The sequence below is a fragment of the Mycotypha africana genome (assembly GCF_025528875.1).
Source record: "Mycotypha africana strain NRRL 2978 chromosome Unknown BDF20scaffold_1, whole genome shotgun sequence".
Taxonomy (NCBI): Eukaryota; Fungi; Mucoromycota; class Mucoromycetes; order Mucorales; family Mycotyphaceae; genus Mycotypha; species Mycotypha africana.
The window spans coordinates 2,451,304-2,478,887 of record NW_026515725.1 but is presented as its reverse complement, the minus strand read 5'-3'; the positions used below and the strand labels follow the sequence as shown (position 1 = coordinate 2,478,887).

The following is a 27,584-nucleotide window of genomic DNA, read 5'->3' as shown; positions in this document are numbered from 1 at the left end:
GGATATCATCCAAATGCATTAGGTCATAGATTTTTAGCAAGGCGTGTTTGGAACGAAATGTTTCTGAAGAAAGCCGATAAAGTGCATATTATTCCTTACAGTTCCGAGGAGCCTGTGTATTGCCCTTCCAATGAAGATCGAATCCAAGCATTTTAAGAACACATGATACTATATGGTCAATTACATTTTATTTCAAAGACTAGCTGCTTTACTATAATTTATTACTTGTAATGTATAGATTAATAGAACTAAGTTTCAATATCCAAAAGATTGCAAAATTCTATGTGGAAGACGAGAACTATAAGTTAGAACGGTAGGGTAAGAGTATTTAAATGTCATAAATTATGTCGAATTGATAGAATTTTTATTTAAATGGTGAGGAAGCGCCAAGATAATTTGATATCATACTCGGTGGTGTGTCTATCAATTTGGCTCTAATCGTTTCCCTGCCCAACTCCTTGTTCGCTGCCCATCGATGACAGCCACCAAAAGCAAAATAATAGTCTTTTCCTTGATACTGCACATGATGAACATCCTATTTTCGAGTCATTATTATTAGTATCAATGCTGTAGTGCTTGATAGTCGCTTTAGGCATTTCACTTACGATAGGTGTCAATTCCTTCTCTCTATCAGGGATCTGCAGAATGGTCTTCATGTTTTCTACCTTTTCCCTGTCCAATATCGACGGTATAGGTCGATTGATAGCAGACATTGGTACATCATAAACCTGTGGTACAAAGAATTAGATTAATGCCTGTGCTCTCTGTATATCTTCTGCATAAGTCATGCTTGTATCCTTACGTCTTTGACCGCGTTTCCATGTATGGAAAAATTATCCACTTCCTGCTGGCTGTTTTGAGCGTTATTATTGTTAACTTTGGACATAATATCGAGAAAAATGAGTTGGTAACAAGTATCTGATAAAAAGAAAGGAAAGGTTGATATGAAAGGCTTTTTTGTTTCTTTTATATCATTTAAATATGACGTTATTCGCTTGAACCACTGATATCACAGTTCAGATAACCAGTATTTCTTATTAAGCATAGTTGTCCAATTGAATCTAATATTGCAAATCAATCTTTCCCCGCAAATCAAATTTCAAGGAACGGTTCTTGATTCTTGGTGCTGCTGACAAAGAAGGAACTCCGCTTCTGAGCTTCTTTAGCAATGCTACAGCCGTTACGGGCCTTTTAGCAAACATACTTTATCTGATGTGTAAACCGGAAGCAAGAATAGGCAAATAAAAAGTATGCAACATAATGGTTATTAATTAAAAATCTTATTCTCTTCCAACTTATTATCGTAATGTATGCACTAATATCTATCTGGTATATGTAGACAATGTAAGTGTTGAAATATTGATCTTTCATTCTCTTAGCATAAATACGGCAACGCGAGATGGAGTATTGCTTCAAAGATAAGGTTCAAAATGATTATTGATTAACTTCATGTGGTATTGCATGACACACGTAAGAACACTTACCAAGACTTCATCAACGACGAGGGGCAGCGACATGGGAACAATAGCAGTAATACAAAACAACCGTCGAGTAAATAAAGAACGCGAAACTTTGCATCTCGAGCATCATTGCTAAAGAGATATACCTAATATTATATATAACGTTTGTTCTCCAAGGACACAAATATTTATCTTTATTCATTGCTGGGTGGGGGCGGGGGGGGGGCGGTGGAAATTCTGGTTCCCTGATTTCATAAAATTATTCGCAAAGTATGAAAAACTGCTGTATATACACTAGCGCTTAGTTGCTTTAATTTCTTCCGATGGTTAAGTAAAAGCTCGTCTAATTCATCATATAAATGCACCGAAAAAGCGATTAATGATAGAATCTAGTTCATTTGAAGAATAAAATGGACTGAAAAATAAATAAACGGATTGCAACGCTTACAGAGAAAACTCGAATTTAACGTAAAAATGATTTATCAAAAAAAAAAAAAAATTAAAATACGTTTCGAATCAACACTAAATAGCTATTAAAAAAAGTAAGAAGCTAACGTCAATAACTAAAGCTATTTTTTCTACAAATTTTGAGCCTTAGAATAAAGCTGTTCTTCCTATTGTATTTGTAAAGTGTGGATTTCTAATGGTCATGTAAAACTTTCTTCCTATTTTCAAAAAGTTGGAAAACACTGTATACATATTTTTGAAAACATCGCCCACCCCTTCCACTCTCCTTATTTACACCTGAAGTAGCTCTTCCCCTAATAGTACAATAAGACCTTCTATTGCAAGATCTGGTAGTGAAGCACAAGAGCTGTCCCAACTGGCATACCGACGCATTCGCCTGAGGAAAGATTCACTTCAATGCTGCTACCTCTCTGAGCAATAATGAGCGCTCCCGACAGTCACCTGGTAGCATGTAAACACAGGTTCAAGTCAAGATATAAAAGATTAAACACTACAAGAGCAATAAATAGGCCAAGTACTCTGAAGAACAAATGATTATTATCAACGTATCATAGTTTGCTCAACTTGACAAGTTTCATGAGTGACATATATGTCCAACTTTGCAAATAACTCTACATATCGTACTATTGTCCGAATGAGGCAATATAATAATAAGATGAAAAGCTATGGTACTGTGTTATACATGTATGAATTTAGCAAAGATGAGCGTTATGCACTGAACTTCAACATTATAATTACTGTACTATGAGACAACGCCTACCGAAATGCACAAAGGAGTCAGTTTAGCATCAGCCCTTGGATGCATGCACTTTCCTATAAAGTTTATCAAAATCTTATTCAAGACCTGTCGTGTATTGTGATGATGGCTCACTCAAGCCTTTTGTATGCATAAAAGAGGTCTTCTATTGCTACTGCCGTTACACAAACAAACATCTGACAAAAAGTTGGCTTTCTGGAACCTAAGCGGCGACGTAAAAAAAAATCAAAAAATCCAACAACAGCAGAACAATCAAATTTTTCAATTTTGGTGTTTTCTCCTGAATTGATTTTTCCTCATCTTCCTTTCTACTAAGACATCATCTCTTTCACGATGAGAACAGTTACTTGCACCGCACCTGTTAACATTGCTGTAAAATAATTAATGATTTTGTCACAAAAGTATGGAACATGTCAGCTAATTACTGGCTTTAATGACCTCTATTCGAATAGGTTATCAAGTATTGGGGAAAGCGTGATACCGAGCTTATTTTGCCTACCAACAGCTCTTTATCCGTTACTTTATCTCAAGATATTCTTCACAGCAAAACAACCATCTCTGCTGCCAAAGAATTTAGCCACGATCGACTTTGGCTCAATGGCAAAGAAGAAGATATTACCAAGAATAAGCGAATGCACAACTGTTTCCGCGAAACGCGTGCTATTCGTAAGGCTATGGAAGAAAAGGCCGAATCTGAGGGCAACCCAATTGAGCCTCTTTCAACTTATCCTATTCATGTCTGCTCTGAAAATAACTTCCCAACCGCTGCCGGTCTTGCTTCTTCAGCTTCGGGTTTGGCAGCTTTAGTCTACACATTATCCCAACTATTCGAATTGACCATCTCTACCTCTGACATTTCTCGCATTGCTCGTCAAGGTTCTGGATCAGCCTGTCGATCTTTATTTGGCGGCTTCGTGTCTTGGGAAATGGGTGAAAAGGAAGATGGATCCGACTCTTTTGCCGTTCAAGTGGCTCCTGAAACTCATTGGCCTGAATTACAAGCTTTGATCTGTGTTGTATCTGACGCCAAAAAGGGAACATCTTCTACAGCTGGTATGCAACAAACTATTCAATCTAGTCCCTTAATGAAACAACGTATTGAAGAAGTCGTCCCTCAACGCATGGAGGCTATGAAGAAGGCTATTTTGCAAAAGGATTTCCAATCCTTCGCTGAGCTCACTATGCGCGACTCAAATCAATTCCACGCTGTCTGTTTGGATACTTATCCTCCCATCTTCTACATGAACGATACCTCTCGAGCTATCATTCAGCTAATTACTGAATACAATGCTACATCTCCCGATGGTAAACTGAAAGCAGCTTATACTTATGATGCAGGACCAAACGCTGTTATTTATGCACCCAAGGAAAATATGCCAGAAATTATCCGTATGATTGGTCATTACTTCCCTGCAAACAAAGAGCCTAAGGAATTCTTCAATGATCCTTATCAAGTTCTGAAGAACGATGAAAAATTAGGAGCCGAAAATTACATTCCTAAAGACCATGACAAGTTCAATGAAAAGGTTATTCCTGTCCAACCTGCCGGTAGCGTTAGTCGATTATTACATACCAAGGTTGATGATGGACCGCGTGTGTTGGATCCATCAGAATCTCTTTTGAAGGCAGATGGGCTTCCCAAACGTCTCTTTGCATAAGGAAAACCGTAATGCATTATAATTTAACACTCTCTACTATAATTTAATAAATTGCAATTGGTTTAAGAATCGTCATCAAAGAGATTCATTCTCCAGGTCGTATGGCACTCAACCCCGTCTTGATTTCATTTTCTTCTGTAATTATACTATAACAATGTGATTTATTAGCGAGGATGATAAAGCGTGGTGACATAGACTGCTTGAGACAAAACTGTGAAGAAGTAAGACCAAAGGCGATACGGTACTGCAGGCTTCGGACAAACCTTGCCACCGACTGAATCATAAAAATACAAGTGTAATGTAACAATAGAATACACTTTTACTATCTCTATTGAATAACCGCGGTTCACATTTTCCACTTGGGATCACCTCTTCGTTTTTCCTCCTCACGAATTTCAAACATGATTTGTACAGCAATAAAAAGACATATTGCCACAGAAATAAGGAAAGATAAGCCATTGACAGTTCCGAAAATATTACGCAGCAATTCCTTAATACCGTCGAGTCCTACAGCGAAACCCACCAAGTTGGCAATCATCATCATGAGAATATTCACTACAGCACCCATACCACACACAAAACGATAATAAGACCTATCACCATACTATGTGCAAAACAAAAATCAATCTCTCATCTCTATAGAGTACTTTTCTTTCTTTCTTTTTACCTTCTTTTCAGTAAAGATCCTTGATGCAATGATCTCTGGTAATAAAAATAAGCAGATTAACCAGCCCCAGGCTAGCAGCTTCAATTCAATATCATGCCACAACGCAACAAAGGTGAATACAACCCATATACTATAGACAAAATACTTTGATCCACCCAAAGGAATATAAATGTAACGAATCGTCCAGCGGTTGAATGTTCGATGCCAACTTTTCCAGAATCTCTGCGCCGAGAAATTGTTACTCATACATCGTACCATATTTTCTTCAACCCAAATACCATCCATGAGTGACCATAACCTGAAAAATCGCCATGGAATCAACAGTTTCATCCAAATAATCACCAAATTGAAATACCCAATCATGCTTAATTCTAATGGTGTATCATTATTCCATGCTTTGGCTTTGCTGATTGCGACGACATAAAGATAGTGCAATATAACTTCCATCAACAGAATGACAAAGATGAGGCGAATGGTATAAAAGGCAATGTAACGCCTCGTCAAGTTCTTAGAGCGATATTTAAACTATAACATCCCAACGCTCAGATTAGCATTTTTTGGCGCCAAAACTATTTCCAAAACTTCCTGACAGTAAACTCAACAAGCACTCATTTTCTCCCTTCTTACCTGAGATATAAAATCATTGAATGTAATGATAGGGCCACATAATAATAATGGAGTGTACAATACATATGCCAAGAAGTTAAAATAGTTGTAATCTTCATCCAACAAGGGCTTTACAACGCGTTCTTTATCTGTATGAGGCAGTTCGTAAACTTGTTTTTCATGGCCCTTCACTTTTCTGGTTGTCACGGTGGATATATTTGTTCGCTCATTGCATGCCCAGTAATAATCCATATTGAATGAAATCAATCGAAGCATAGCGAAATTAAAGAGAATGTGCCAGCGTGCCTGAAATCCCTCCCATTGATCTAGCCATTGGAACGCACTACCAAACATATGTTCAAATCTATATCCGTCGTAGTATTCATTAATAAAAAGGACGAATAGATTGTAGGCCCAAGTCAAAGCAGGGTTCCATTTTGAGCTCTTGAAACGACGACCAATAATGTAATTGATGCTAACAAGAAAAAAGATTTTGAGCGTGCTGAATCCGTGGAGTAGAAGAATACAGATGATGGAGGATAAAAGAGAGAATTTAAGCTTGGAGGAAAGCCATTGGTAGTGTTGATTGGCTTTGTTGAATATTAAATGGGTAAATACAAGCGGCAGGAGTTTGGGTATATTGTCACGGAACTGGCCGTATTGAGCGTCACTGTTATCCTAAGGTTTTAATCATTGAAGAAATAGTTAATGTTTATGTACTGTTCGACAGTTCATAAAGCATCGACACATTACCACCTGCCGTCCAAAAATCCAACCTTTCGATAATAGCGATTCATATTTCGGATAATTAGGATGTGTCTCTATAAAGTATATTTGTATGTAAATCATTTTGTTGTTTTTGTCTGGAGACTATGAGTCCTTCGTTGAACCTTGTTTCGACATTTACTTTTGCTCAAGTCATGTGTCACTTTGAACATGTACGGAACAACAATGCAGAAACAGAAATAATAAAAGTAAAACTCTACAAAAAATACTCGTCAGTAATGCTGGATGTGACAACATTGCTACCAAGAGATGTCTGCGGATGAGTTTCATTATTACCTTTCGTACGCCAGCGAGAAGGTCTTAATTTTATTTTCGGGCTGTTATTTATTGAGTCATTCATCATGTATTATATATAAAACCGACGTTGTAATAGTGGTATATTGTGAAAAAGCATCTATTACCAGTGGAATAAAGAAAAGAAAAAAAAAACTATTTTGGGACCTAATTTCTGTTGAGTACCTGTTGTGTAATTTAAGCTTTTTTCTTGCGGAACGTAATTTCAAAAAATAGATTGTGCTAGCTTGATGATTAGAATGCGTCGGAAAGATTGCAGGCCGCATTCCGCCTCTTATTGACAGGTAACATCATTTCTGCCTTGAAACAAGCATATCAAATGTCAGCGTTGACTTCCTGATAATCAAGCAAAAGAAACCCCCCCCCGTGAAGCGTAGTAGTTGAACCATCAGTCACACGGATCTTATCCTCTTATTGTGAAGTCTTGCCTGTCGATAAAGTTTACCGCCATTTGATTGTTCAGTTGAACCTGGACAATTGGCAAAGCGGCAAAGTCCTTTTTCTGCCGCAACTTCGTGTTCTCATTACCCAGCAGCAGCAATTAGACGTAAAATATAGAGAAAAAAACTAAGTCTTTAGTTTGCAATTTAATGCTTGTTTCAATATTGCCCCACAGTCATAATTTGAATAACGGAAATCAAACTAAATTGGACATAAGTAATAGACAAATTTGTCATTGTATTCATAGTAAAACGGGAGTTATTTGATTCCAATGCTTCGGGTGAGATAATACTTCAAACTCTTGAGGTGTTAAAATTGGTATCTGTAATGGAGGAACGTACATTCATCACTTATATACAGTAGAATATATCCAAGAATAGACCAGTTGCAGGATCGCGCATTTTCAAAATGCTAATTTGAAACATTCAGTGTTCGTGGCGCGAAATCTTGTATTTATATTTACATTGTTAGATTTATAATAATGTCATAAAGCTACTGTCAGTTGATGGATGAGTAAAAATCACAAGCAGAAGATCAAAATGTCTAATAATTCACAAACAGCTCTTCCCACCTTTGCCTTCTTCTGTTCAGTTTACGCAACAGCCCTCAATTGGTTCCATAAGCAACAAGTGCGCTATTTCATAACCAAACTCAAAGTTGCAAAATTGGAAATGGCATTTAATATATTCAACAATGAAATATTCACAAAGTACAAAAGAGTTTTGGTGTTAGGTCTCATAACCTTCTCGTTAGAGTAGGAATGTTTTAAATCAAGAAACCATCGATTCATACAGAGGTCCAAATTGCTGAACTTAAAAATACCAATAGGAAAGTAATTGTTGTATGAAGGGTATAAATTTTACCCGACTGTTTTTTTGTTTCTTTTTGCCCAGAACCAACGAAACCTAGAAAGCTTCGCTCTCAATCGTTAACCAAACAAAAAAAAAAAACCATTTTGCATAACACTCTCTCTATTTATATAACTATTTATACATCTTATACAATATGTCTTCTAACTATACCCAAATATCGCAGCAGAAACGATCTTACAATATTTCAGAAACAAAACTAAAACGGATTCTGGAGTATAACGAACGACTAAAAGAACAATTAGAATTACAACGAATCCCAGTTTCAGAAGCCTCAAAAAGGTAAACAGTTGTTGATATAGAAATATAATATATGAAGTCTTCATCCGATGTTATTCATGTAGCTCATCGTTTTGTTCCTTTTTTATTTTACGATGCGTAGTCTAGTAGATTATTGCAATTCCACCAAAGATCCTCTCATCCCTTCCATTTGGGGAGCAGTCAGTAAAGAAGACGATCCTTTCGCGCCGGCCGCAGGAAAATCTAGATCAGCAAGTGGATGCTGTATAGTTATGTAGATTGTAGAAATCTTCCACGGTAAAATTGGTTCATCAGTTCGAAATGCAATTGTCTTTTTGTTGACATCCCATTGTATTTCCACAATTTCAACTATTCAACGGCTTCAAACAGTGTATGTCAACAAACGTATTCTATTATGTATAACCTTTACTCTTTACGTACAAACTTAATAACTCTACCAATTTGTGTAAATTCTCAACATACCAACTTTACTCATATCTTACAACTTCATTCAGTTTGCCTTTTTAGTAATACTTTGCTCTTTTTTTCTTAATTGCCTATTTACACCCTCTAGTTTTAAATCAGTTTCGTTTATTATCTACATACATCTTTTCTTTATGTATTTTACAAGTTCTGTAAAATGAGTCAATTGAACTATTAAAGATTGATTATGTATTCTTGTCCCCTTGACGTAGGTATTTTTATTGACAGCTTCTGTTAAAAAACTTACTGTATCATTTAGAGATACAAGGCTGGGAACTAAATTTGGTTTTCGTGCATCACACAATTTCAAGTTTTTTCTTCAACATTTTTGTGGGATATGATTGAAGCATTTGCTGGCTATCTTAAAGAGTTGTTACTCAGTGGTCTTGAATTCCCCAACAGTATAAAAGCAAGAAAGATGTGAGTGAGTTCTGATAATTTAGTTGAGGACGCAATTTTCTTTGATTAATAATTTGTTCAATTTTTTGAGGGAAAAGGTCAACCTATCAGTATCGGAGTTTATAATTTGTTTTACATCATCATCAGCTTTTTCGCCCTTGATAAGATGAGGGGAAAAATGTGGAGCAACAGAAAAAATAAAACGCACTCAATTGTTTTTTTGTATTTTCATTTTATAAACCCACATAAACAGATATGGCTGAAGGAATTAAAATTGATCCAGCTATTGAACGCTGGGCACATATGCGTGAAAATACACACTTATATTTCAAATGGAATAAGAGAACAACACGCAGATCTTTATTATGGGGTGTTGCTGTACCCGTCGCTTTAACAGCATTAGCCTACTCGACTGATGTAAGACGGCAAAGTTGAAGGCTTTTCACATTCCAACTGAGATGCTCATTATTGTTATTAAATTTCATAGCGCAAATGGAATTTTACTGTGGCTCAAACTGCTGAAGACCTCACACCTTCAAAGAAATAGACAAAAGCCTAAATCAACAATAGTATCCATATAATTATATATATCCAAGGACACACTCGAACACACACAAATGCAAAGGTTTCCTGTTTCTGCTTGCGCTCTTATACTGCGAATAAAGAGGATCAATCACAACTATATTGATGTTAACTGTATTAAAGGGCATCAAAATTTATAATATGTAATGCTTTTCGTCTTTCCATCTCATCTTCTTTTTTCTCCATGGATCGCAGAACAACGACAACGACACCCAAAATAACGGATGTTACAACCAGCACTATTAATACCCAAGGAACATATTTAGCAGGCTTGATATATAATTCTACACGCCACGATGAGCTATCTCGAATATGATCAGGCTGATAGGGTAAAAATACCAGTTGCGAGTTGGGTATCACACCTTCGTAAAAAAAATAGTTCTGTTCCTGGTGACGAGTAATTCCCGCGAACAATTCTTCGATATAGTTGTTGGTTCTACCAAGACCAAATAAGCAGTAAGGTGTTTGAAGGGATAGATATGCCGTTTGCGAAAGTTGAGCTACTTGACGGGACTTTTTATGGCCATTGGTATCAAGGACAGTGAACTTGATAGAAGCCCCTGGGTAGTTGACACCATAAGCTTTAAAATCACTAGCTCCATTTGACACTGTTTGAATGAGATATATGAAAAGGGGTTTTAATACATACGTCTTCTATAGAAGAATCAGTGTAAGAGCGAGCTTTACCTAAGCCTTTCAAAAAGAAGGCATCGTTGAAAAAGTTGTTAACAATAAAATTAGGTGTTCTTTTCAGGTCTGATCTTTTTTCAGAATTGTCCAAAAGTAATATATCCAGACTGCCATCTTCATCTATATCAAAAAAGACGGCTTGTGTAGGATTGCCTATTTCGTTCAGTACTTCTGCACCTGTTGTAACTACAGTGAATGTTCGTTTCAGTCTTTCTTCTGCAGCTGTATTGCATAGAGTAGAATCGCATGGAATAGACTGTAATAATAGCACTCTTTCTGTTGTAGTCACCAGCGCATCCGGATACCCATCCAAATTATAATCTCCTACATGCACTTGTACTGACAATTGCCCTCTGAAACTTCCATCCTTCATTCGAACGGCTTCGTTCTGGTCCAGATAAGCATCCAAGTTGAATACAACATAATTTTGTGTATTAGGTCGACTGAAGTCGAACTCAAAATTGGGATCTGCTTGGCATAAATGCTGAGACTGTCGGCAGCTATCACTATTACTGCCCATGTCACTACCACAAAGATGCATTTGTTGATTATATACAATATGTAGGGTACAAACATTATCGATGCAGACGGGGAATACGATATCTATGGAACCATCGCCATCCATATCAGCAAAACTGAGAGGACCTGCGCCTTCTGGTAACTCTGCCTCTTGTGAAATTTGGAATCCTCTTTGACGGTCGTTGGTCCATATCTGGATGAATTGGCGATTGCTGTTTGATTGTGAGCATACAAATAATAAATCTTTGGAAGAATTTGGAATGTTAACTTTTATCCTGGCTGCTTTCTATATCATACGCTCATACCTGCTAAGCAGTCTCCATCGAGATCTATAAAGGCGTTTGAATGTGGGTTGGCCCAGTGACATCGATCGGTATAAGATTTATCAAGCAGTGGATGAGCTGGTGTGAGGTTGAATAGAGAGTCATTTTGTTCAGTCTGGGTATTTGTCGCATTTTCTTCTTCCTGTGCGGTGGAAGTTGTTACTTTTGGTGCAGCTTGATTCAACCATACACTAAGTTCTTTCGTTTCAAAGGCATAACCCAAAATATCTGTTTTCATATCACCATTTACATCCAAAACAATGGGCAAAGAATCATAAGCGGATGGTAAATGTATAGCATTATTCGTTTCAATCGTATCATTGCCATTGCCGAAATAGAGTTGTAGTTTAATTTCTCGACCACTATTGCTCTCAGGATTATCCTCACCCATTAATAACACATCAAGAAAACCGTCATGATTATAGTCGCCAGGCACTACGTTGGTAATGATAAAACCAGGCTGTATGGGCTGCAAATTAGGAAGCGGTTGAAATTGATAGAGTCCTACGTATTCGGAAGAGAATATAGATAGGTGAATCAGTATTCATATGAGGTTCTCTGCATAATAACGACTGCTATTCGAAACGTTACCATGATTCCAACGGTATATAGAAACACTAGTTTGATCTGCACTCAACACAAAAATGTCTGTACTATATATAAAAAGCAAGATGAGTAAAATGTTTGAACTTTCACAATGGAGAAAAGAAGATGAATTTGATCTCACAATTTATCGCCATTAAAATCACCAAATGCTGCAACTGTGCCATCGATATTCTTTAAACCGATAGTTTCGGCCTCTAAGGGATATAATTTGTTTTTGGGATATTTGAGGCCGTGGTAATTGAACAATTGACAGTATGTGAAGGTATTGAATGTCAGGAAAGGTAGCAGAAGATAGAGTAATTTCATGACAGCATAAAGGAAAAAAATATAAAGAGCTTACATAAAGACAGCTTAAATACAAAAACATAATGTTTTTTTAAAAGACAGTAGTATATTTATGCGGGATATCTTTTTCTCTCTGAAAAAGTTAAGTCTACATATAGAAAATATGGTTGTGTACAAGTGAAGTGTAGTATTATAAATAAAACAAAGTATACTCATTGCTTAGTATTTCCTTTAGTATTTCTGTTACTAGTATTCGTATTATTTATGCTTGAATTACTATTGTTACTGCTACTATTTGTCATGACACCATTATTGGCATTACTGCTGTTTCTTCCTCCTCTATTATTTCTATAGCCATGATTAGGATTATATGGATATACTGGTTGTTGATATTGTTGATAATAAGGTGTAGTATTATTGTAATGTTCTTGATCATATAGTTGAGTATAATGTGGCTGCATATTGTAATAAGACTGTTGTTCAGGTGAAAGGTAGTATACAGTCGGAATATAAGGCTGCTGTGCTGCTGCTGCTGCTGCTATTTGCATTTGATACGTAGTATGTGGATCATAGTTATAGATAGCCGTTGGAGTAGGAGTAGTTGCTGGCATACCTGTAGTAGGATCAATTGGGATCATCATATTGTAATCTACGATAGCTGGATGCGGAGGATATACTGAAGTCAGTGAATGATGCTGAGGCTGAGGAGGAGCCGGTTGTTGTTGGGAATAATAATAATCATGTTGTTGCTGTTGCGAATAATAGGGCGCAGATGGTTGTTGTTGCTGTGCATGTGGTGCAGCAGGATGGTAAGGCAGAGGTTGATCATTATATGACAGTGCAGGAGCACTGCTACTTTTATCATGAACCTCAGGCTCAGATTTAGGTTTGTCACTAGCTGCCTCAGGCTTTTCTGATGACTGTGTTTCTGGTTGCTGCACTTCATTATTCACATTAGTTGGGGCTCTACTCAGAGAAGAGGGTTCTGATGTTGAGGTTTCCATAGGAGGCTGTTGATCTCCTTTTCTCTCATCAAGCTTCTCTTCCTTCATTTGCTCGGAACCATTGGCTTCATCCCCCATTCTTCCTGTTGAACTAGGAACAGGTGAAGAGGTTGATAATCTGACAGAGGGTAAAGTCTTGGATTTATACGTCGTTGATATTTTCAGTTCGCGCTGGTTTTTTGTCTTTCTTTTTGGACGTACAGGGAAATTCCTTTCGTCCCTGAGTTTTTCATTTTGAGGCTTCTGGCTTTTAACTGCATCAACATCTGTTGTTTCGTCGCCTTCTGCCTTCTGTCCAGATTCTTCTAAACCATTGCCTTCGTTCTTGGATTGTTCTGATTTAGGCGCTAGCTTATCATTTTTTCGTGATGGAGACTCGAAATTCCTGGGAGGCCTTCTACTGTTATTGAACCCCCCTCTTCTTGGATTACTGGTGTAGTTATTATATCTATTACTTTTTTCATATCTTTGTTGGAAACGAGGTGACGGTCTATCAATAAAAAGTTGCTTGCTGTCTGCTAAGGCTTCCATCACTTCGTTTTTATCGAAGGTATCTTCAGTAAACACTTTTGCATCTTTATTCTCTAGCTTTTGTGCTTCCTTCTCCGGTTTCTCTTCATCCACAGCTTTTCTGTTCTTTATGGATGATGGTTTCTTTTCTCTTATTTGAAGATTTCTAGAAGGTTTATTGCTGGCTTTTTTCGTTGCCTTCCCAGCCGCTGATGATGAAGCGGAGTTATTAGTTAATTCGGGATTAAGTGCTTCATCGTTTGCAACCACTGAGGATTTATCACTGGTCTCTAGAATCTTCTCTTCAGCATGTGTAGGAAGTGTATTTGCCTCATCTGGCTTTTCGATAATGGGGCGTGTCTTATTTTTACTCTTTGATTTTCGTTTTTTTGATGGAATATCTGAAGCGAGTGCAGTGTTGATTTCTTTCTTACCCGACACTGCTTTTCCTTCAATTGCAGTAAGGTCAGTTTCCTTCAGTCCTGTCGTTGTCACTGGGCTAATACGACTTATTGGGGAATACTTCTTTTTCACTTCCCTCGTTTGAGGCTTCTTTTTGTTTCTTCTGCTGTTGATGATTTGATTAATATCGAAATCATCATCTGATTTGTCGGACGATGGCTGTTGTAATTGCTGGTCTTTTGCATCACTACGCGATTGTTTATTATCATCTGTACTAGCTTCCTTGTTGCGTTTGCTGCTATCAGTTTTTTCTTTACGGCTTCTTCTCTTAGCTTTCTTTGGCTTTGATCCGTCATTCTCTTCTTTACTCTTTGCTTCAGTTTTATTATTCTCAGCAACTGCCACCGTCTTCTTTTGATTGTTCTGCTCTACAACAATAGTTTCATCTTTAGTGACAGTATCAGCTTCAAGAGCAACATTCTCGGTGACAGATTGATCATTTTTCTGGTCAGGGTTTTCTTCGATGTTTTCACTCTTGCTAACTTTCGGTGGTTCGACGGCTACTGCTAATGACGCATTTACCTTCTTAACTGCATCTGTCGTCTTTGTCTTTCTTTTAACTTTTTGAGTGCTGCTCTTCACTGTTTTTACATTATCAGCACTATTTTCCTGCTGTTGCTCTTCTGCCGTCTTTTTCATTTCAGGTCTTTTTTCACTTTTGTCTTTATCCATTTCATTTTTGTTTCCATCAACTGTTATTGATGGTTTATCGATCGTTTCTGCATTATCGGGATTACAATCTACTGCTGTAGCAGGCGTAGTGGTAATTTCACCATTCATCTTTCTATTGTCTTCATTCTTTGTCTTTTTTCTATTTACTTTCGGCTTTGCCATTTCTTTATTTTTTGCTACATCCAGCTTATTTGTTTTTTCATTCCCTCTGCTTGGATTAGCCTGTTCAAAGAACATATTAGATCTCTTTTCAGTATCAGTAGCTTCTTGTTTTACTTTTTTACTAACCTTAATTTTAAGTGTTGGAGGGCCATTCAGATCTGATGGTTCCGTTCCAATAGAACCATCTTCTGGCTTTTTTGACTTTCTTGTTCTGTTCCTTTTTGAAGAATTCTATTCGAAGAAGAAACATCAAAAGGACTCAGTCATTTGTTTCCAAAAGCCCAGGTTCTTTTTTGTTCTCTTTCTCACCTTTCCAGCTTTCCAGGCCTGCACCAGTTCTTGCACATTTCCTCCCAACATTTTTAAGGAATCAGGTTCTAATAATAAAACTTCATCTTTGATATCGATAGGCTTGGTTACGAGATACTTAGTACCAGGTGGCGTATGCACTCTAGAATAATGAAGCTAATTAGAATCGACGGAATAACATAGAGTAATACCGAAAAAACAATGAACCGCAATTTACTTTATACCATCTACTTTTCCATTCATTTCTACTGCTTTGAACTTTGCCTTACCATCTGTAAGTAATACAGATAGTTGCCTTGGATGTTGTTCGGCTTGATTGGTGGAAGGTATAGAAATATTACGAACCTCTGTTACTTGTAAGACAACAGGACTAGGTATTTGCGTTAACTTCTCTTCAGTTTTATTGAACCCTTGAGTAGTTAGAGAGCGAATATCCATCTACAGTGACCATAAAAAAATTGTTTATGAAGGTTATTTCGCGCTGTTTATGAGAAAAGAAAAAAGAAAGACAACTTTACGTCTTTAGCACATTGTATGTAGTCGTCAAGGGATTTCGCTTCTGGATGTGTTTCAGCAATCAAGTTAATGCCTTCTTGTGAGATGAACCAACCTTTGGCTTCAAAGTCGGGTATATTTAGAGACATATTAATGTACACTGTTTTATTGTAACAACAATAAAAAAGATTGAAGAATAAAGGGGAGAGAAGAGTAAAGAACAATGCACCCGCGTTTTTTTTTTTCAGTTTTTTTTTTTCCGCTGTTTGCTTTTGCAAGATGCTGCTGCGCGAGAAATTTGGCAGGAACCTGTCACCAACGGGATATCAAATCAAAAATCAGAAGAGAGGTGATTTAGTATTGTAGCGCTGAAAGCATTCCATTCTGGGTAAGTAGAATCCCAATTGCTTAGTGCTGTTTGAGTTCCTTATACATATCTTAACTATGTGGTCATAAGACAACGAGCGCAATGCAAAAACAAATTTGCATTAGGGTTGTTTCTGGGAAGAGTTGTTAACTGCGCGCTATATGTTCTGCACATTGGAAACATTTATGAAAGCCACGTTGGGCAAAAAAATGGATCATATTATTGATCCTAATAGTTTTCTTTCTTCAGGCTCAATTTGGATGGTTATCATATAGATGTTCTTTGCGGTGGATGTGCACAAATGTTAGAGTCGGTGTCCACTTATTCTTGATCACTACTGCCAAAATCGAACTTTGTGCTGATTATGATCATATCGGTATTAATTTCATGGAGGTGATAACCGGTGTTCTAAGAGGGAGTAGCCAGTAACTAAACGATACGTTCACTCTCTATAAAGGGATAACATAAATGCCCAGCCTTTGTTCTCATTCTTGACAAAGCAAAAGTATTTTCGTTTTTTTCACAATTAAAGGAAACCAACTTTGTGATTTACGAAAAGGCAAGTCTTTTGAGACACTTTAATTTCTTTTGATATTATCAATTGTTCAACATTTTTTGTCTGCAGGTTTGGTGTACTAAAAGTGGTTGAGTGGGTTAGACGGATGAAAGAGTGGATAAAATGAAAGTAGCCATCATCTTTCAATGATCGGAACATGTGACAAAAAAATAGTTACAGCCTTTCTTTATGGATCCTTCAAAATAAGTTTCAGATATAGAATTATCAACAAGACATTGCCACTTCTTCCATACTCATCAAACAGTTGAAAACACAGATCATAGCAAGATTCACTAGCTAATGGACCTGTAAATGTTTTGTACAAATCTTTGGTTATCTACTTCTAAGGATTTTGTTATTAAGAAAAATACAGATATACGGAAATTAGATTGTTATATATTATAATATATAATGAAGGAGGTATAATATTAGTATAATTGTTTCAAGATATGAAAAAAAGAGATAAAAGAAGAGTTTTAATGTTTAATAGATATAAGAAGCGTATCTGCCGCCTTTGCGCAAATGCGAAGATGGCATTGCTGTAGAACCTGGTGGTACCTGAACTGCCGCAAGTGGATGCTGCTGTTGCTGTAGCAGATGAGGGGACATCATGGTCATGTGTGGCGACAAAATATTGGTATTATTCCTTTTTATATTGTTCAAATTCATCTCTTCCCTACGCCTCATGTCTGTACTACTATATCTACCGGAGGAATGCCTCTTACTAATGTTGTTTTTCTTGCTACTAGTGTTGTTATGAGACATTCCCGATTTGACTGTGTTTTGAGTAGCATTTGCATACTGAGAGTGTTGACGAGAAGGGGAAGCGGGATACGGAAGCTGCTGACAATAATGAGCATGGGCAGGATGAGGATTTTTCGACATAGAAGAAGGCGCAGAATAGGGCACGGGCATCATCATCATCATCATCATAGGAGAGGGTGGAGCAACAGCGTAAGGTATACACGTTGGATAATATTGCTGTGGCTGATGCTGATGCTGCTGCTGGCTTTGATGGTGTAAAAATTGTTGAAACTGCATTTGCTGCTGTTGATAGTGTAGCTTCTGAAGGTATTGCTGGTAAGATAATTTAGAAGAATGGTGCATGTACAACGTAGCATCATTTGTGTCCATAGATACCGGCCTCTTCATTTTTGGTTGCTGTGGCTGCTGATTTTGTAAAGGATGAAAGGTATTATCGGTAGGGACATCATCTTCTACACCAAACCAATTGTTGTTCAGTTCCTCTTCTTCCGCGTCTGTTAGAGGAGCGGTATAGGTCGATGGACTGTTTGTAAGGCAGTCAGAAGAAGACCCTGTGAGGCTAGGAGGACCGCACTTACTTTTTTGTGATAATGTAGGCGAAGTACTTATTTTAGGTAGAGGAGCAGGGCGCTTCACTATATCACAAAGAAACGTAAAGACGATTAGCTCATTGTTCGTGAACAAAGATACACTTCATTCTCTTTTTGCTTAATGGTAACAACTTACACTTATAAAATGATAGGTCATGATCAGGTTTGTCAGCATCTCCCTCCTCCTGCTCAGAATCATTTGTATCATTATCATCCTCATCTTCATCTTCATCCTCTTCATCATCGCTTGGTAAGCAAGTATGCTGTTTCCATTTAAGGCTACGGGCAGATTCTTTCCCTAAAAGAGAGATGCGCGACCTGTGTCAGAGCTATTATCTCATACCCCGCTCATATCATCGCAGATACTGTACCTGAGACTTGGGAAGACGTTGATGAAGACAGGTTTCGAGCGTGCTGACAACGAGAATGCTGTTGCTTTTTTGAAACTGGATTATCACTCGTTCTCGTCTCATCACAATGGCTTTGATGTTGCTGTGATAGCAGCTGTTGTCTTTGCTTATGTAAGTCCCTGATGAATGGTTGGTTGAAAATAATGCTTTTGTTCCAAGACTCGGCATTTAATTCCCCATCCAACGGCGTTTTAATCGCTTTAGCAATTGCTAAACGAGAAAGACTATGTTCAATTTCTTCCATTGCAATGAGGGCAGTTCTTTAAAGAGGATAATTATGAAAAGACGGGAAAAGAGAAAGTGAAATAGGGGCAGAAATGAAAAGTCAAGAATTTAAACAGAAAAAAAAAAAAAATGTTGGGATAAAAAAGATTCACAATAAATAATGCCGATAAAATTTCTTCCACTACATCCGCGTGTCATCTTTAGGCCGCACGGACCGCAATATGAGTGGATCCAACAATTTAGCAGAAAGCAGTAAATGAAAAAGAAGCATCCAAAATAGTAGCATTCAGTCTCAGTTCCTGTTTTAATTGCATCACTCGTCACCCGATATGTAGAAAGACACTGCAAGATTATAACTTTGCAAGCAGTTAGTAGACTTCTGAAAAAAACATTGATTAGAAAATGCACTACTTACATATAACCTCCTATTCTTTTATGTTATTTCATCAACTGAGGTAGGGCTATCATCATTAACAAGCATTTTTTTTTATTGTTATATCGAAAAGAAGAAAAAAAAAGCGGGGTTCGCTCCGCTCAACCCCATCTTTTTCTATATAACCAAAATAAGAAGGCACGCGTCTTCTAATACTACAATTTTTATAAGTTTAGACGTTGGACTAAACTGGATGAATACTTCTTCGATAAAAACCCACTTCTCTCTTTAGGGCTTTCTGTAATTGCTCAAACAAGATTTGTTGATGGCGTACTCAAAAAAGAAGAAAAGCTTCTATTGATGCTCAGATGAGATAAAGCAACAAATGTTTCAGAGCTTAATTGTCTGTTGTCTCGAGACACACACGCAGCATGTCTGCAACGCATACTACATGAATAAGGGACCAAACCCTTGTATAACTATATAATCAATTACTACTAAATTACGTATCTATGAATTAAAGCTTATTGTACCGCTATTACCAACCGATCCATATGTGATGACCTGATGCAAAATGTTTTCTAAAAGATAATACGGAATTTTAATTAGTAGCGATGCCTCAAAATGTTAGTATTGTGCTTCCAAGATGTCGGCTTCACCGAAATTCCATGAACCTTCCCTTTTTCTTCTAATCTATTGTTTCGCTTGCCGCTCTTGCTTAAATAAGTTGCTTCTTTTCCGTATTTCCGCACTTTCGAACGAGGCACTTTTACATCTTCCGCTAGAACGAAGCAGAGTGAAAGAGTCGTTCGAGGGAAGGCAAGCATTCAGTTTGCACAGATGAATGGTTGTATGTCATTCACAATTAAACAATAATGAGTAGTGCTCCAGAATCATCTGAATTATACGCCCTGAACCTACTACTACTTTTCTAGAATGCATAAAATGTTAACTTTTGTTAAGCAGGTATTTTTTGAAGACCATGTGCCTGAATTTTTCCATATTTTCTGTTGTTCCTTTTTCTTTGCTTTATTAGATGCCATTGCACACATATCCTGCAAACTTGATCAAATCAGTTTGTAACAATCACCGAAAACATTGTCATGTTCTTCGTATCAAACCATCATTGTATTAGTTTGTTCGCAATTTACATGGAATTCTCGTTGATGAGCTTAACAAACGTAAGTCAACTAAGTGTATCATAGTACAGTAAAATAATACAATGCTTCCATGTTCATGCAAAATGCGTTCGACGGGTAAAACCTGTACAAATACAGAAAAGGAAAAACAGCAGATCTTACATACTTTTTAATACTTAACAGAGTGTCAATGAGATCAGGATCATATAATGTGTATGGAAAAAAAAACCAATAAAGAATTATACTCTTGTTATGATTTGTGTAGGAAATAAAATAAAAAAATATGAATGGGTGATGAAGGAACAGGAATTTTTAATCAACATTCTCTGATCCCGTATATTTGCCAACAAAATTCATGCTCAAAATCTTGAAGCCACTTCCACCGTGTTTCAACTTGACAATGCCATCATGGCTATCTACACCAATCAACATGCCTAATTCTCCACGGTGTTCACCCAGCATAATACGTACAGGGTCTTTCTTACCAGGTCGCACAGGTTCTATATCGTCATAAGAAATCTCTGTTTGACTACCGTTTTCATCCATCGCTACCATGCATGTACGACTACTTCTCTTTATGGACGTTATTCTACCCTTCGAGCCATTGTCTTTCAACTGTACTGCAATTTCTTCAATCGGCCAATTGTCTTCACTCTCTTCTTCATGTTGATGGTGATCATCATCCATCATATCACTATTATAATCGCCACCCGTGGGCATAAAAGGCGTGGTAGGAATTACTTTATGGCTAACGTTTGATGGACCTGCTAAAGAAGATGACGTAGATGAGGAAAATGCAGCGGGTGTTGCAGGTATTAAATTAGCGCCAGGAGTAGGAGCAGACAACGCCGCAGGTGTGGCGGGAATACCAAGATTGCCACCGGGAGTAGGGGCTGATGCGTAAGGAGTTGAAGGGATATCTAGATTACTATAAGGTGTTCGTGGTACTGTATGTTGCTCAATGCCTGAAGCAGCGGGTGTAGGAGCTCTGATATCAAATGGAACATTGGATGCAGCTGGAGTGGGTGCTGTATTCCATGATGATTTTGGTGTAGGCGCTGTAAGTGGTATGTTATCAAACCTAGGGTCAGGCTTATTGATATCATCACCGTAAAAACCTGGTGTTAAAGCGCCGCTAAGATTGGTATATCCAAATGGGTTCGCCGATGCACTCCACGTTGCTGTTGATGTTGATGATGTGGGTTCCTTATGTCGACCATGAGCTGGTGTTTTAGAACCTGAATCCCAGGCAGGTGTGCGTCCTCCATCATTATTTCGTGCGTAAGGATTGGGTGTACGTGCACTAGAACTCCATGCAGGTGTTTTGGATCCTGAATTCCAAGCTGGTGTTCTACCACCATCAGCTGCGTATGGGTTCGGTGTTCGAGAACTCGACCACGCTGGTGTCTTGGCTCCAGAATCATTAAACCTACTAGGCGTGCCCATAGGTCTAGCAAATGCACCGTTGTTATTGTTATTGACAGGGAAAGGTTCGGCGAAAGTACCAGATGCGGCTTGTCCAATAGGATTACCTTGTGCATCCAGGATAGTCAAATGAGATTTATCGATACTGAGCACTTTGGAGTTGGTATGAAGTTCCACACGAGCATGCGTATCCGTTGTATCCTTAACAATGCCAATATAACCTTTATGTGGGCCTTGAGAGATACGAACGGTTTTGGCAACCAGATTATCTCTGCCACCACGTCCACGACCCATAAATCCGCCACGCATACCTCCACGGCCACCACGGCCACCACGTGCATCAAAACCTCCACGCCCGTTGAAATCGTTACGTGGTGCTTGCATATTAGGGTTTTGAGTTGTCGTGTTACTTAAGAAATGAGCCTTGGGCGCTGCGCTCACAATAGAACGTGTATTCGTCACCCATACGCCATAATTATCCGTGTGCTCACGGGAGTGCAAAAAGACGAGTTGACGATACAAATGCAAGATTGAGCAGTTTCGTCTACCACCAGGAACTTCCGTTACGGTATCACCATCACGAATACTATTTCCGTTTGCGTCTGTGGCAACTGCTCTTGTACTATCCCGTTTGTTGGTAATTTGATGTGGTTCGACCGTACGCATTTCACCATTTTGAGTCAAAACCTGGAAAGAATCACGGTTGACCTTGACAATTACACCCACAGTATGAAAATCCAGTTGAACAAGATCATGCAGCTCATAATTGCCAATCACAGTCTTACCAAACATAACCTCAACCGCTTCACGTAAATCTTTGGAGAAAACCTTGACTTCTTTTAGTGAGGCATCAGAGAGCAAGGTAACAATATTTCCGTCCACTTTGAGTACGAGACCACTTTCATCCTTGAACCGACCGTTAATAACTTTAACGTGATCACCTTCTTTGAACGTTTTACGAAGCTGTCGAGCGGGTAAAGTAACTTTTTTGTCAGAACCATCTATTTTCAAACTGACAGTAACGGAGGTATCCTTGACATTATCAACGATGCCTGTTGCGTGTATCATATCACCTTCTACAACCGTAACAGCGTCACCCGGTTGAAATAGAGTGGCTTCTTCCTTTGTGTTGTTGATGGCTAAATTGGATAATGAAGCTAAATCAAGCGCTCTCTCGCCATCCTCGCTAGTCAATTCGTTGTTGCCTGCGAACTTTGCAATTTCTTCCAAAGAAGGGTTAACACCTTCTATTTGTAAGGTAGCCATTTTCATGGATTTTTCAAGGTACCCATCACGATAGGAATCGCCATTGTAGACCCAATAAGATCCCTTCTTTTGAAGGCTGGAATAGGCTCGATTTGCTAATTTTTCGGGAACGAAAAATCGAGGAGGTGGGCGTATTTTATTGTTTTTACCGCGTTTGCCATTGGCATTAAACTCATCTTGTTGATGATTTTTGTTCTCAAGATCAAGTCTAGGAACAACTTTAACGACAGTTGAGTCTTGAGCTTCGTTCACTTCAACGACTTGACCTAAATCGCCAGCGTAGGTACCACGCTTGATACGAACCCAAGCACCTACATCGACGGGCGATTCTTTCTTTTGAACCGTGATAGCGCCTATCATATCACTAATAGGTACTAGCATGAGAGTCGTCATATAGATATTGGGAATATTGAGTAAGGCTTCCTGAACATGGGCTTGCTTCTTTGCTTCAATATAAATATAGCCCTTTAGTGTCTCTCTGGCGAACGCTGAAAATGTGTCTAATGGATTGGGTCCATGAAGTCGATCAAAATATCTTTTCATTAGGCCAAATATAATATCTCTTTCTTTTCCCGGCTATAGTTTGCAAAATATCAATTAGCCGCTGAAATTTCTCAACATCCATTTCTGTATGCTACAATATATTTTACTTTGCATTTCACCATCCATAAATTGGGATCATTAACACTTGGATATAATAATTGCTGGGGTACATCTTCTGTTTGTGTATACAACTGTCCCCGACGACGATTACCATACTTTTGTGAATAGAAAGCAGCAATTTGCTCTTCATTCATATTCTCCATTTCTCTTCTTTGTCGATCTACTTCCTGGTGACGTCGTGTTGTTGTCTTGGCCGGAGTCAAATCCTCGTCACCTTCTTCAATAAAGCCATCTATGAGAAGGCCCAATTAAGCTGAACTTGTTAATAAACAAGAACATTCTTATATTGACAATGTCGATAAAGAGCCGTGTAGTAACCCCGTGTCATGTTTACCTTCTTTGCCATACTCCTCTTCTTCTTCTTCTTCGTCTTCATCGTCATCTACGACAGCCATTTCATCGATGAAAGGATTGAATGCTTTTCTTTTTCTAGGACGCTAAAGTCAGGTCATAGGAAGTGTATCGTCGTTAGTGATTGGTTTGGTTCTCAGAGCTCAGCCTTCATTGAAGTTGAGCTACGAAAAACTTACGACATCGTCATCGTCATCGTCATCGTAGTCTTCGTCTTCTTCTTCATCCTCTTCGTCGTCCTCTTCAGCTGCGTCATCAATAAACGGGTCCTTCTCTTCTTTTCTTCTATCAGATCGTTTCAAAGCCATTTTTTCTTCTTTTTGTATTACTGACCAAAGAATTTTATAAGAAATAAAGAAAAAGTGTGAGATTTAGCCTTTTCTTTTTAAAGCAGGCATATTTTTGGTAGACGGAAAGTGACTTTTCATTTACTCTAATTTCTATAGTATTTTTGGTTAAGATTTAGACTTTTTTGTATGCAAAATTGAATATTTTTATTAACTTAATTCAGAAAATTTAAGTTATTATTTTCGGACTAGTTACTTCTTACATTTGGACACTTGTAGTAAACATCTGAGGCCCGCCTCTTTTTGCACGCATTTGTTGCAGTAAGTTTCGTTGTTTGATCGGCCCAGAAGAATTACCTACATTCTCCTTAGCTGCTCTTTTTAAACTGATTGTCCAGTTGTATTCTATGTAAATGACCCACAATCCTGTATTCTTATTGACTGCTCAGCATCTCTCTTGATCTAAAATTGTATCACTTTAGTGTCATTTTTCCCTTAAAGAAAGCAATAACAATAGGTGATTGTATAAATAAACTTAAAAACGCCTGTTTGTTGTCAGTAAGTGATGAAGTGATCAATAAAAGTGTCTTGATTTGGTGTCAAAATTTAGCGCGTCCAAAGAAATCTGTCTAGATTGTTTTTGTTGTCAAAACTTCTTTGTTGTCCAAATAACATTCTAACAAAAAGGTTCAGTTTCGTTGATACCTTTTCCTCTTTTTCATAGAATCTCGTTATTTTATTTAAAGAATAAATCAAAGAAGAGTTAACAGTGGATCATCAGGTAGATTAGAATAAGATCTCATCACGAGCTACTCACAACGACTGTACTGTACATATTTTGTTTGTAACTGAATGTTTGTATCTTTTGAGTAGCTTTTTTAACATGCCGTCAAGAGAAGCAAAAGTTTACCTTGAAGCAAAGTTGAAGAAAAAGCAGCAAGAAAATAAAGAAAGTCAGTTCATTATTGCTGTATTCTGTTTACTATTCGTTTATGTACTCAATTAGAATCGTTGAACCATTAATTTCTAGAAACATGTTTTGATTGCGGACGGGAAGGACATGCCCATAAGGGCTCATACTTGTGTCCAGAATATAATGGTAACAGATAGCTGAAGAGGTAGTATTTCCTGTTCATCTTCACTGATAATCTGTTCATATGCTTTTCTAGCCAAGAAACGAAAGTCCGGAAAAGACGAATACGAAACAAAGCAAGCTAAAGAGAAGGGCAAAAAGAGAAGGCTAGAAGCGAAAAATGCATCGCCATCGAATACTGTCATATGCAAGCACTGTGGTCTAAGTGGTCACTCAACTAAAGCTTCCTTTGCTTGCCAACAATATATTACTACTAAAGCGGAGCTCCTTCGAACAAACTATTCAGATAAGTATGAGCTTTACGCTCGGAAGCTGCCCCTTGTAACCTACGTTACGCGTTTAGGTGAGTTCATCTTGTGAAGTTTCTCACTGTACACTTCTGAGGTTTTATTAACTGCTGCTTGACGTTACTACATACTCAAGCAGGGTAGTTGGCACAGAATACAAACCCTGTTTGAGTAATAGTAGTTCGCACATTTGGCATTGAGCATTTAAGAAAAGGTATTATCCCAAAAACTATACTTTTTATCTAAAACAAATTTTAAATTAGTCTGAATTTTTATTGTAATACAATCTCAATTTGATAGCCATTTGCGAAAGTCAAGCGCAAAAACAGTATAAAATTCATGACAAACTGTATTGATTGGATAATACTTTTTTTTAACTGCGTATAAAAAAAATGAGCTTACGACAGTTGCACTTTAAGAACTGACTGGCTGTTGTTGATAGTAACCGAGTTGCTTTCGGTTTTTGTTTGGAGAGATGGCTTGGATACATAGAAAGGGCCAATGAGTGTTATCTAGATGGCAACACCAATGACATATTTTAAATTCTCAAGAAGATAATACTCAGGCCAATAGCTTTCCCTTGAGTTACTGTTTTGAACGCGATATCTAGTATTCAAGTTCCTGCATATCATACCTTTCATTGTTCTATTCATATGACAAATCATATTTTTACATGGTTTTCATCCGTTTTCTTAATTTTGTTGGCATGCCTCATTTGTTCTTAACAATATTTTACTATAATTATCCTACAAGCTTCTGTATTGCGTGAACTGAGTGTACCAGCTATATACAAAGGATCTCTTCTTACAAACCATTCTTGACCTTTGAAAATGATTACGATAGGGCGAATAGAAGATTTATTGGCTTATGCAATAAGTTAGAACTTGGCATAGTGTTAATATAGCAGGGCGAAAGACGCTATCAACTTGATTTGCCTAACGATACATTGATGCACTTTTATTTTATGTAAGAACGTAGTAATACTTCCTTAAGAAAGCTACATGTTTCGCTCTGTCGGAATAATAGTCGAACAATAGTATCAATAATTTTATCGTTACTTAGAACATACATTCAAGGCATTATTGGTTCACTTTGAAGAATAGTCTTTGAGTGTTTATTAGAAAGACAAGGATTCAACCATTTTTAAACCTAACAAGTGTTACTATTCGGAAGTAGTCAAATGTAATAAAATATACACGTTATAATAGGACGCCTGTGATTTATTATCGTTCTAGATTAATCGCTTACAACAAGCCAATCGAAACATAAGAGACTGGTTATTATGCGCTCAAACCTGGTATTTATAAACCCTGATAGATTTATTTTAATTATTCGTTACGGACGATTTGCACATTTTCTTTCCTTCGTTTCGCTTTACTTCAGAATTGTTTCATGTAACAAGCTCAGGGATTAGCAGAACAGCTGTTAAAAACCAAGCCAGAAGCGAAAATCACAGCCCAACAACAAGAGAGAAGCCAAGACTCACAAAGCGATAAAAGCGGGCCTATTAGACCTTATGTGTGTAACAAAAGTTTGGGCATTATTCTTTGTTTTCTGTGCGACTTAAAAGGCCATAAAGACAAGGAAATGGCCCAGGCTAAATTTATCAAAGTGAATCCAAAAAAAAAGACTTAAAGAACGCTACATGCTGTCGTATCTTGCATACTTCTTTTACAATATACGAATTAGTCCGCACTTGGAGAAGAGAATGTGATCCATTATGATCTATACGGAACAGGAGACATATGCTAAATGCTGCTAAAAGTGTTTTGTAAAAATAATTGCACGTCACTGGTGATTATTGTAAATGTAAACTTGCTTTTTCAATGGCTGCTCCCCTTGGTAAATAATGAACGAAGTACTCCTTGACAGTAGATCAATGGATAGGCTTCGTTCACTCGCATTCAACCCCATTTGTTATATATATGGCTGTAAGGCCATTCTTCAGCAGAAGTCTTGGTTGTCCTGATCATAATCACATACAGGAAGTGATAAACTTTGAAATGAAAGAACGAGCAAAATACAACCGCTGATACCATT

The 27,584-nt window shown here is 37.7% G+C and overlaps 11 protein-coding genes across 11 annotated transcripts; 4 read left to right on the top strand and 7 right to left on the bottom strand.

Annotated features, from left to right (window-relative positions):
* Positions 1–364: 364 nt before the first annotated feature.
* On the bottom strand, positions 365–1,517 carry BDF20DRAFT_904202 (ParB/Sulfiredoxin; the record flags this gene model as incomplete). Its single annotated transcript, XM_053082999.1, has 4 exons — positions 365–535; positions 606–728; positions 803–847; positions 1,485–1,517. 4 exons carry the CDS (start codon positions 1,515–1,517, stop codon positions 365–367), a joined length of 372 nt encoding a protein of 123 aa, XP_052940946.1.
* Positions 1,518–2,878: 1,361 nt separating this feature from the next.
* On the top strand, positions 2,879–4,421 carry BDF20DRAFT_845833 (diphosphomevalonate decarboxylase). Its single transcript, XM_053079712.1, has 2 exons — positions 2,879–3,057; positions 3,138–4,421. The coding sequence occupies exons 1-2, from the start codon at positions 3,019–3,021 to the stop codon at positions 4,341–4,343; spliced, it is 1,245 nt and encodes a 414-aa protein (XP_052940945.1). The 5' UTR covers positions 2,879–3,018; the 3' UTR covers positions 4,344–4,421.
* On the bottom strand, positions 4,422–6,799 carry BDF20DRAFT_845832 (MBOAT, membrane-bound O-acyltransferase family-domain-containing protein). Its single transcript, XM_053079711.1, has 6 exons — positions 6,679–6,799; positions 6,524–6,598; positions 6,370–6,437; positions 5,638–6,294; positions 5,011–5,535; positions 4,422–4,947 (listed from the first exon to the last, which is right to left on the bottom strand). The coding sequence occupies exons 1-6, from the start codon at positions 6,743–6,745 to the stop codon at positions 4,690–4,692; spliced, it is 1,650 nt and encodes a 549-aa protein (XP_052940944.1). The 5' UTR covers positions 6,746–6,799; the 3' UTR covers positions 4,422–4,689.
* Positions 6,800–8,025: 1,226 nt separating this feature from the next.
* On the top strand, positions 8,026–8,853 carry BDF20DRAFT_967928 (G-protein gamma-like domain-containing protein). Its single transcript, XM_053084988.1, has 2 exons — positions 8,026–8,288; positions 8,389–8,853. Exons 1-2 carry the CDS (start codon positions 8,143–8,145, stop codon positions 8,522–8,524), a joined length of 282 nt encoding a protein of 93 aa, XP_052940943.1. The 5' UTR covers positions 8,026–8,142; the 3' UTR covers positions 8,525–8,853.
* Positions 8,854–9,383: 530 nt separating this feature from the next.
* Positions 9,384–9,675, top strand: BDF20DRAFT_812567 (uncharacterized protein; the record flags this gene model as incomplete). The annotated part of the gene is made up of 2 exons (XM_053076800.1): positions 9,384–9,545; positions 9,616–9,675. The coding sequence occupies 2 exons, from the start codon at positions 9,384–9,386 to the stop codon at positions 9,673–9,675; spliced, it is 222 nt and encodes a 73-aa protein (XP_052940942.1).
* Positions 9,676–9,827: 152 nt separating this feature from the next.
* BDF20DRAFT_812771 (uncharacterized protein) lies at positions 9,828–12,154 on the bottom strand (the record flags this gene model as incomplete). Its single annotated transcript, XM_053076822.1, has 5 exons — positions 9,828–10,318; positions 10,398–11,162; positions 11,225–11,746; positions 11,834–11,895; positions 11,970–12,154. The coding sequence occupies 5 exons, from the start codon at positions 12,152–12,154 to the stop codon at positions 9,828–9,830; spliced, it is 2,025 nt and encodes a 674-aa protein (XP_052940941.1).
* Positions 12,155–12,209: 55 nt separating this feature from the next.
* BDF20DRAFT_55422 (uncharacterized protein) lies at positions 12,210–15,433 on the bottom strand. The gene has a single exon (XM_053075737.1). It carries the CDS (start codon positions 15,016–15,018, stop codon positions 12,346–12,348), a length of 2,673 nt encoding a protein of 890 aa, XP_052940940.1. The 5' UTR covers positions 15,019–15,433; the 3' UTR covers positions 12,210–12,345.
* Positions 15,434–15,465: 32 nt separating this feature from the next.
* Positions 15,466–15,896, bottom strand: BDF20DRAFT_810913 (uncharacterized protein; the record flags this gene model as incomplete). The annotated part of the gene is made up of 2 exons (XM_053076636.1): positions 15,466–15,690; positions 15,771–15,896. The coding sequence occupies 2 exons, from the start codon at positions 15,894–15,896 to the stop codon at positions 15,466–15,468; spliced, it is 351 nt and encodes a 116-aa protein (XP_052940939.1).
* A 1,257-nt stretch (positions 15,897–17,153) lies between these two features.
* Positions 17,154–18,679, bottom strand: BDF20DRAFT_909426 (uncharacterized protein; the record flags this gene model as incomplete). Its single annotated transcript, XM_053083583.1, has 3 exons — positions 17,154–18,070; positions 18,162–18,323; positions 18,397–18,679. The coding sequence occupies 3 exons, from the start codon at positions 18,677–18,679 to the stop codon at positions 17,154–17,156; spliced, it is 1,362 nt and encodes a 453-aa protein (XP_052940938.1).
* Positions 18,680–20,484: 1,805 nt separating this feature from the next.
* On the bottom strand, positions 20,485–24,185 carry BDF20DRAFT_831695 (uncharacterized protein; the record flags this gene model as incomplete). Its single annotated transcript, XM_053078473.1, has 4 exons — positions 20,485–23,439; positions 23,514–23,758; positions 23,861–23,963; positions 24,057–24,185. 4 exons carry the CDS (start codon positions 24,183–24,185, stop codon positions 20,485–20,487), a joined length of 3,432 nt encoding a protein of 1,143 aa, XP_052940937.1.
* Positions 24,186–25,047: 862 nt separating this feature from the next.
* BDF20DRAFT_831694 (uncharacterized protein) lies at positions 25,048–25,900 on the top strand (the record flags this gene model as incomplete). The annotated part of the gene is made up of 4 exons (XM_053078472.1): positions 25,048–25,117; positions 25,195–25,263; positions 25,334–25,600; positions 25,845–25,900. The coding sequence occupies 4 exons, from the start codon at positions 25,048–25,050 to the stop codon at positions 25,898–25,900; spliced, it is 462 nt and encodes a 153-aa protein (XP_052940936.1).
* Positions 25,901–27,584: the final 1,684 nt, after the last annotated feature.